This window comes from Ovis aries, chromosome 15 (genome assembly GCF_016772045.2).
Source record: "Ovis aries strain OAR_USU_Benz2616 breed Rambouillet chromosome 15, ARS-UI_Ramb_v3.0, whole genome shotgun sequence".
Lineage (NCBI taxonomy): Eukaryota > Metazoa > Chordata > Mammalia > Artiodactyla > Bovidae > Ovis > Ovis aries.
In genome coordinates, this window is record NC_056068.1 from 47,598,976 (window position 1) to 47,607,867 (window position 8,892).

Here is an 8,892-nt window from a genome sequence, read left to right on the forward strand (position 1 = left end):
AGTATTTTTTATATTATCATTGGTGTTTGTTATAGGTGTGTACGATTTGTGCATATGAGTGTATATGTGTAGTAATGTGTAGATATGTGTATGTTCATGTGAGAGAAAGGAGGGAAGAGGGATTTCAGGTCTGTGTAAAATTGTGTGTGGGTAAATATATGACGGTAAAACATTTGAAAGAATGTGAGTATAGATCAAAGCATTCTTGAAATTTTAAGTACTACGTATGTGTGCATCTAAGAGAGTATATATCCTGCAGTGGACATGTCTATCAAATAGAATATGCATTTACAAAGAAATAGTTCTTTTGGATAGAAACCTTGTTTCTATTTTTATTCAAAATTGTTATTAAGTCCAAAGCATTAGGATAGTATAAAGCTGTAGAGTTTACTGAGTTCTGGAAAACAGTATTTTTGGAGGAACAAGAATCCATGAGCTCAAGTGTGTGGGATTTTAAAATTTAAATTTAAGTTGCACCTGTTTTTCAGCATAGTCTAGGAACTCAGACAGTGTTGGCTAAACTGAATCAGGATTTTGAATCTAAAAAAGTGATGTGGACTTCACAAATTGAAGAAGCACAGTCACCATGAAGCTTGAAGAGTGAATAATTGCTTGGGACAATGACAGAAGGAATTGATATTAATTAATGATGACTATGCATGCTTGCTAAGTCGCTTCAGTTGTGTCTGACTCTGTGTGACCCTATGGACTGTAAGTCACCAGGCTCCTCTGTCCATGGGATTCACCAGGCCAGAATACTGGAGTGGATTGCCATGCACTCCTCTAGGGGATCTTCCTGGCTTAGGGATCAAACCCGCATCTCTTAAGTCTCTTGCATTGACAGTCAAATTCTTTACAACTAGTGCCCTCTGGGAATCCCTTAATGATGTCCATAAAGTCATGTAAACTATAATCCACCAACTCATGGAAAAATATGTCCTGTAAATTGGTAGTTTGTAATAGAGGTACACTGCATAATCAAAAGAATGATTGATGCCAATATGGAAAATTGCCTGGAAAAGCTGTATAAATCATCAGCGATGGCCAGAATAAATAAGATAGTCTCTTTAGGTAAAGTAACTGTATGTTCTATTATATATGAGACTGTGTGGCTTATGCATGTTACCTGCCAACTTCCTAACAATCTTCCTTCACTACAAAGGATCTCACTTTGAATTATAATTAGACAGCCACTTTATTTTTCGGGATATATAATGAACTGTTGGAAGTGAGGGTGACTCAAGTGAGCCTAACATTTACCACCCTCTGTCCTCAGGAGCTGGGACTTGCGCCATCCTGGTCTGCCATGGTCCTTTTGAACCTGAGCAGAGACAACGCAGGACCCTTCATTCTGGTGGGGATCCCAGGCCTGGAGCAAGCCCATGTGTGGATTGGAATTCCCTTCTGCGTCATCTATATTGTAGCCATTGTGGGAAACTGCATCCTTCTCTATCTAATCTTAGTGAAGCGTAGCCTTCACGAACCCATGTTCTTCTTTCTCTCCATGCTGGCCATAACTGACCTCACCTTGTCCACAGTTGGTGTTCCTAAAACACTCAGTATCTTTTGGCTTGGGGCTCGAGAGATCACATTCCCAGGGTGCCTCACACAAGTGTTCTTCCTCCACTACAGCTTTGTCCTGGATTCAGCCATCCTGATGGCCATGGCATTTGACCGCTATGTGGCCATCTGTTCTCCCTTGAGATACAACACTATCTTGACCCCCAAGACCATCATCAAGATTGTGGTGGGAATCTCCTTTCGTAGTTTCTGCATCATCCTGCCAGTTGTATTCTTGCTCACACGACTGCCTTTCTGTAGGACACGCATCATACCGCACACATACTGTGAGCACATAGGTGTTGCCCGGCTTGCCTGTGTGGACATCTCCATCAACATCTGGTATGGCTTTTGCGTTCCCATCATGACAGTCATCTCAGATGTGATCCTCATTGCTGTTTCTTACACACTCATCCTCTGTGCTGTCTTCCGCCTCCCCTCCCAAGAAGCCCGCCAGAAGGCCCTGGGCACCTGTGGTTCCCATGTCTGTGTCATCCTCATGTTTTATACACCTGCCTTTTTCTCCATCCTTGCCCACCGCTTTGGACACAATGTCTCCCACACTTTCCACATCATGTTTGCCAACCTCTACATTGTTATCCCACCTGCACTCAATCCCATTGTTTATGGAGTGAAGACCAAACAGATCAGAGAAAAGGTCATCATTTTATTTTCCATCAAGGGTACATTATAATGTTCCACTGTGCAATGGAAAAGTTAGGAGAAGTTTTTAACATATATTAATATGTAAGAATTTTTTAAAAAGGGAAATGTTATTTAAAGTAAGAACAGTCTACAAGTGATTTTGTGTTTTATGAATATGTCATGATTTATATGAAAGAAAGATTTTTAAGTATTAAAATACTCCTTGATGACCTGATTTTTTTTGAAATATGAAACTGTGCAGGATACAATTTGAAATACGGAGGGGAAAACAGAGTGCTGAGTTAGTCTAAATAGAAAATAGCAATAACAATTTAGAAACTGAATTTTGCAGTTATGGAGAGAGAAAAATATGTGAAACCGGACAAAGACTCTGAAGAAAATGATTAAAACTGAGAATATAAAATTGAAAATTTTCACTTAGGGGATTATTAGATGGATTTAGGACATTTTTAATAATATATATTCTAATTATTGTCTATGTTATGTAATTCACTTTAAATGTCCAATCCTTAGACACCAAAGACCTTCCAGTACAAGTCTGTTATAAATAATGAGTTCTATCTGCATTGCTATAATAGGAATAAGAGAATATACTTATCAATGCCATGGTTTTGGGGAAGGGAGAGTAGCTTTTAAGCTCCAAGACATACTGATAAAGTGAACTTCAGAGATAGTGCTCCGCAAAAATGACCCCCTAAAGTAGCTGGAGATCTGAGAAGAGGGCTGGACTTCCTACAACCTTCCTACAATACATAGGTGAGAACTCAAGCCAATATGAAAGTAAAACAAAACAAAACAAAACAACAACAACATTGGCTGGAAGACTTGTGGAGTTCTTATCTACAGAGCCTATTTCCTTGATTAAAAGACTCAATTGCAAAATACATTTCTTCGGTGAGGTATGGGGATGAAAATGGGAAAACTACAGTAAAGTAATACATTCAAGGTAAGATGCACCCAAATGTCATAAGCATTAGAATTGAGAAGATACATGTTGTAATCAAAGAAAGATGTGGAGTTCTTTCAATATACATATATATTTTTTGAAAATTGTCTATTCAACCGGAATTGCTTATTTAGTACTAATATATTTCAAGTTTTGTCTTAAGCATTCAGGATTAATAATGTGGAAGAGGTTCTGCTTTGCTTCTCTGGAGCTCATTTTCCAGGGAGAGTAACAAATAAGGAGCAAGAAAATAAATGTGTTACCTTCAAATAGTAATATAATCAATAGAAAAACAAAACCAAATATAATGATGGACTAAAACTTGATGAGAAAGACGATGGCAGAGAGAACAGCACTTGCAAAGGCCATGGGGCTGGAAACAGCTTGACATGAGCTGAGGCCAAAAACAAGGTCTGTGTGGTCACAACAGAGTGGGGTGGGCTAGGAGGTGAGGGATTATGGGCAGGACCAGATCCTGGGGCACTGGAATCATCCAGACCTCATTTTAGGAAGAGGAAACTCAAACTCTTAGAGTGAAATGACTTTTCCAAGGCACACGGCAAGGCAGTCATAAATGTGGAGCTAGAAAAGAATCTGCTAAGTCCTATTGATATTCCCACTGAACAAAACATAACCTTACTCATGTGAAAACAGACTCCAGAGGAAGGGAAAAAAAAATATCTATGAGAATCAGAGCTGGTTTTTATTGTTTTTATATGCTAAGCTGTGTTCGACTCTTTGAGACTCCATGGACCGCAGCCCTGCCAGGTTCTTTTGTTCATAGGACTTCCCAGGCAAGAATACTGGACTGAGTTGCCATTTCCTTCTCTCAAGGATCGAGCCCTGGTCTCCTGCATTATCAGGCAGATTCTTTACCACTGAGCTGCCTGGGAAGCCCATTATTGTTTTTGTGAATTGTGTTTATCTTCAATTAAGCCACAATTGACTGGGTATTCTGTATTTTTGTGCCAGCTTGCTAAAAATACTGTTGGATATCAAAAGAGATGATCTCTTGTTCTTCTGGTTATTTACATCTAACTGAGAACATGGATTTTTCCAAGAGGTGATATTTTTAAAAGTTTATTGATGGAAAAGTAAATAAATAGAGACTGAGCTGGGATCATTTAAAAATACATACTTCTTTCATCCTGTCAGGAACTGGAATCTGTGGTTATTCACTGACATGCACGAATGGCTCCCTTGGAAGCTTAATGACCCAGAAAAAACAACAAAGGAAGTGACTGTCTCCCTTTCCTTCTCCAGCCCTCCATCTTTGGGCTAGTTATCTATTATAACTTTTCTAGCTTTCTCAGGAGCGTTTCTTCATTTCTATGACTTTATAGCCTCTTTGCTGATAACTCTATACGTTAGTTTTCATATGTAATCTTTCTGATAGATTTCAGTGCTTTCTTACCTCATAGGGTCAGTACCAATATTAAAAGCAAAATGTAAGTGAGTGTGCTTTGCAGATTGTAAAACATCATTCTAACGTTAGCTGTTATGCTAATATTTTCACTAATTACCACTAACATTCTCATGTCAGACTCATCCTATTCAAACCCAAGCTCATCTTCGTTGTTTAAAATCCTCCCCTTTACTGTTTATAAGAGGAGAAAACTGGTTAAACTCTGATTTGCTCTTCCTTTGAGTTTAAATTTACTGCCTAGCTGCTAATGTTTCTTTCTGGTGAGGTTGGTTATAAATATTCTATTCCATGTCAGACCATGAATGACATTACATGTTCTGGTTTGGATGAAAAAAGAATAATTATACAAAAATTATCAGGTGACTGTCTCACACATAAGTTGCCTTGTCCTGGATCCATTCCTTTTTGCAAATTCCCATCTCTTATATTAAAGATATCTGAAACTAGCACAACATTGTAACGCAACTATACTCCAATAAAAATATTTTTAAATGACATTACCAATAGAGGCATTAGTTATTTTATCTTCCTACACTCAGAATTTAGAACTGGACTCTACAAATTGTTTAGTTGCTAGGCTATCCGACTCTTTTGCGACCCCATGGACTGTAACCCAACAAAACTCCTTGTCCATGGGATATTCCAGGCAAGAATACTGGAGTGAGTTACCATGCCCTCCTCCTGGATCTTCCTGATCCAGGCATCAAACCCACAGTTCCTGCATTAGCAGACAGATTCTTTACGGCTGAACTACCAAGGAAGCCCACTCCACAAATAGTAGGAATTGATAAGTGTGTCCCTGACACCTTTAGTAACTTAGATTATTAAATAAATTTACAAATGGTTTATGTCATATTTTCAATATCATTCACAAAGTACATGTTATGTGAAAGGAAATACATGGGAGTAGAGACACTGAGCAAGTACACAACCTGCTAAAATCAAGAGGCTTATAATTTAGTAAAAGGAGTAAATCATATAAATTGGTAATTTACTCAGATGATCTTATGTATCACAAGGCACCCCAATAATTAGGTTAAAGTGCTAGGGAAGCATAAAGAAGCAAACTCAGTTAATTGGAGTCAAAGACAGCTTCCTGGAAGATTTCTGTAACTGTCTTAAAGGAGAGTTCATTTCTGTGATTGCCTTAAAGAACACAAAGAAGGTGGACCACAAGGATAAGGAGAATTGGATGTGCCTAACAGAAGGGATGGTCTAAGCCTGCTTGGGAAATGATGTGTTCCAAAGATCTGCAAGTGTAAATTGATGGAGGCATCATCCCTGGTGGTGATGCATTGCTCAGGGGCTGTAGGGGCTGTGCAGTGAGAAATATGGGAGCTTATAAACTAGTCTTCAGCGGATGTAGGGAACTTACTGGAGTATCAGCAAATGAAGAACAGTCCTGTAGCTTGATGCTATAATTGGTATTTGAAAATTAAAAATCAGTCATACATTTGCTAATTCCTTTTGCAACCTAGTTGAGTTAAGCATAGGACTCAGATGGATATAGAAATGTGAGCTTTATCTTTGGTAGTGTTGGATTTAAGAATATGGTATGACTATATATTCAGATTGGCTTTTACTGTTTTATCTCCAAGTCTAAACTTGGGAAGACACAACAAGAATGAATCAGAATTCACAGAACAATAATTCTAGCTCAGTCGGCTGCAGAATCACAAATGTGTATGTACGTATATGAAGACACATATAGAGAAAGACCTCTAGATCAGCTCTTCTCAAAATGTCAGTGAGGAGTCACCACTTTTTTAATGCCCCCCAAACTGTAGATTAATACTATTGTTAAGTACAATAAAATTAATTAGTAGAAAAAATTTAAATGTGTTGAATATACAAGCCTTGTTTTTATTATTATATTCAAAAGTCATAAGACATATTACAATGCATAAAACCAGAACAGACAGAGGAAGAAAATAAAGAACTTACAGAAATTGTACATACTGTTTCTTGAAAGAATGTATACCGGTGACTAATGTGGAGAACTTATATTATTTCATTAGATTTTGCCATTCTGCAACTATAGTTAAATGAAAGTTATAAATGAAAACTGAAAGCCTTACATTAAAAGCTGATATATACCTTTTGAAGCAATGCCATGTATATCAGTATTTAAATTCTTAATGTATCAAATGAGTTTACATTGATTTTGTCAATTTAACAGGTTTGATTGATGACAATACTACTTCTAGGAAATAATTTCTGTTTAAATCATATTTTGTGTGTTGGTTTGATTAGTTTTTTTGCTAATGTGAGTAGTCAGAAAACCTATGTGACAAAGGTTTATTAAGTAAAATGGCAGAGATAATTTTAAAGCAATGACACCACTATAATTACATTTGCTTATCTTTTCTTTATTTATTCCAGCAAAGCTATGCTTTCATTATTTTATCTTCAGTTTTTATTAGTAGACAGTTTCAATAATTTATCCTATACTTTACAGTTGAATTCAAATGATCTTTCAGTAGAAAGAGTAAATTCTGAATCCTGGAATTTCCTATGTTCCTGGAGTTTCCTATGTTGGATTTTGTTTTGATAAAAAAATAAAATTCAAAACATTCTATTAAATGTGTAAGGTATTCAGTGATAGTCTTTGCAGATGTGCAACATACAGCTCATAATTTATTGTAAATTAGTTTTCCTTTAAGGATTATGTCCCAACATTCTGGAGACACTTTGACCTCCCAAATTTATAACTTCCATATTTGCCTCTAAAACTTACCTACTATTGGAAAGTATGTTGCATAAAAGTATTAGGATGTTAATAGTGCCATAGAGAGTCAAGTTAAAACAATCTGTCCGACCAATTTAATTCCTTAAGAAGTGGGACCAAAAGGTCATCTTATGGTAACGACGATCCTATATGCGAGACAGCAAAAGAGGCGCGGATATAAAGAACAGACTTTTGGACTCTGTGGGAAAAGGCAAGGGTAGAATGATTTGAAAGAATAGCACTGAAACATGTATATTACCATATGTGAAATAGATCACCAGTCCAAGTTTGATGCATGAAACAGGGCACTCAAAGCTGGTGCACTGGGACAACCCAGAGGGATGGGATGAGGAGGGAGGTGGGAGGGGGGTTTGGGATGGGGGACACATGTACACTGGTGGCTGATTCATGTCAATGTACGGCAACAATTACCACAATATTGTAAAGTAATTAGCCTCTAATTAAAATAAATATATATATATTTTTGAAAAGGTCACCTTCTTTTGCAGAAACAATGAAAGTTCATTCCATAGATCAAACATCTCAATAGAGCTTTTCACTACAATAACCATCATTCCTCATAGGCAGAAGCTTGTTTTTGATCAGCTTCCATACTATCACACGATAAAGAGAATAACCTTGAATTTGACACAGTAAGTTTTATACAGTTCCCTGTTCTGATTATCTAAGCACATCATTCAGTTCAGCTTTTATTTTCCCTAGCAAGCCTTTAGGTTTACATTCTGATGTAATTAAGCACATTAATCTTGCTAGCTACTCCAGTGTATTTACCCATAACTATCACTGTTTCTATCAGTCAGTTCAGTGTCTCAGTCGTATCTGACTCTTTGTGGCCACATGGACTGCAGCACGCCAGGTTTCTCCATCCATCACCAACTCCTGGAGCTTGCCCAAATTCATGTCCACCCAAGTTGGTGATGCCATCCAACCATCTCATCCTCTGTCGTCCCCTTCTCCTCCCACCTTCAATCTTCCCCAGCAGCAGGGTCTTCTCCAATGAGTTGGTTCTTCACATTAGGTGGCCAAAGAATTGGAGTTTCAGCTTCAACATCAGTCCTTCTAATGAATATTCGGGACTGATTTACTTTAGGATGGACTGGTTGGATCTCCTTGCAGTCCAAGGGACTCTCAAGAGTCTTCTCCAACACCACAGTTCAAAAGCATCAATTCTTCAGCGCTCAGCTTTCTTTATAGTCCAACTCTCACATCCAACATGACTACTACTAGACAGACCTTTGTTGGCAAAGTAATGTCTCTTCTTTTTAATATGCTGGCTGTCTAGGTTGGTCATAGCTTTTCTTCCAAGGAGCAAGTGTCTTTTAATTTCATGGCTGCTATCACCATCTGCAGTGATTTTGGAGCCCCGCAAAATAAAGTCTCTCACTGTTTCCACTCTTTCCCCATCTATTTGCCTTGAAGTGATGGGGCCAAATGCCATGATCTTAGTTTTCTGAATGCTGTTTTTTTTCTTTTTAAGCCAAGTTTTTACTCTCATCTTTCAGTTTTATCAAGAGGCTCTTTAGTTCTTCATTTTTTGCCATAAAG

The 8,892-nt window shown here is 37.7% G+C and overlaps 1 protein-coding gene across 1 annotated transcript; it reads left to right on the forward strand.

Annotated features, from left to right (window-relative positions):
* The first annotated feature begins 1,297 nt into the window (after positions 1-1,297).
* On the forward strand, positions 1,298-2,254 carry LOC105602420 (olfactory receptor 52H1). Its single transcript, XM_027979856.2, has one exon. The coding sequence runs from the start codon at positions 1,307-1,309 to the stop codon at positions 2,252-2,254; it is 948 nt and encodes a 315-aa protein (XP_027835657.1). The 5' UTR covers positions 1,298-1,306.
* The last annotated feature ends 6,638 nt before the right edge of the window (positions 2,255-8,892 follow it).

Bases quoted from the DNA above. Each gene is read 5' to 3' on its own strand.
- LOC105602420 (XM_027979856.2), top strand. From the start codon at position 1,307: ATGGTCCTTTTGAACCTGAGCAGAGACAACGCAGGACCCTTCATTCTG.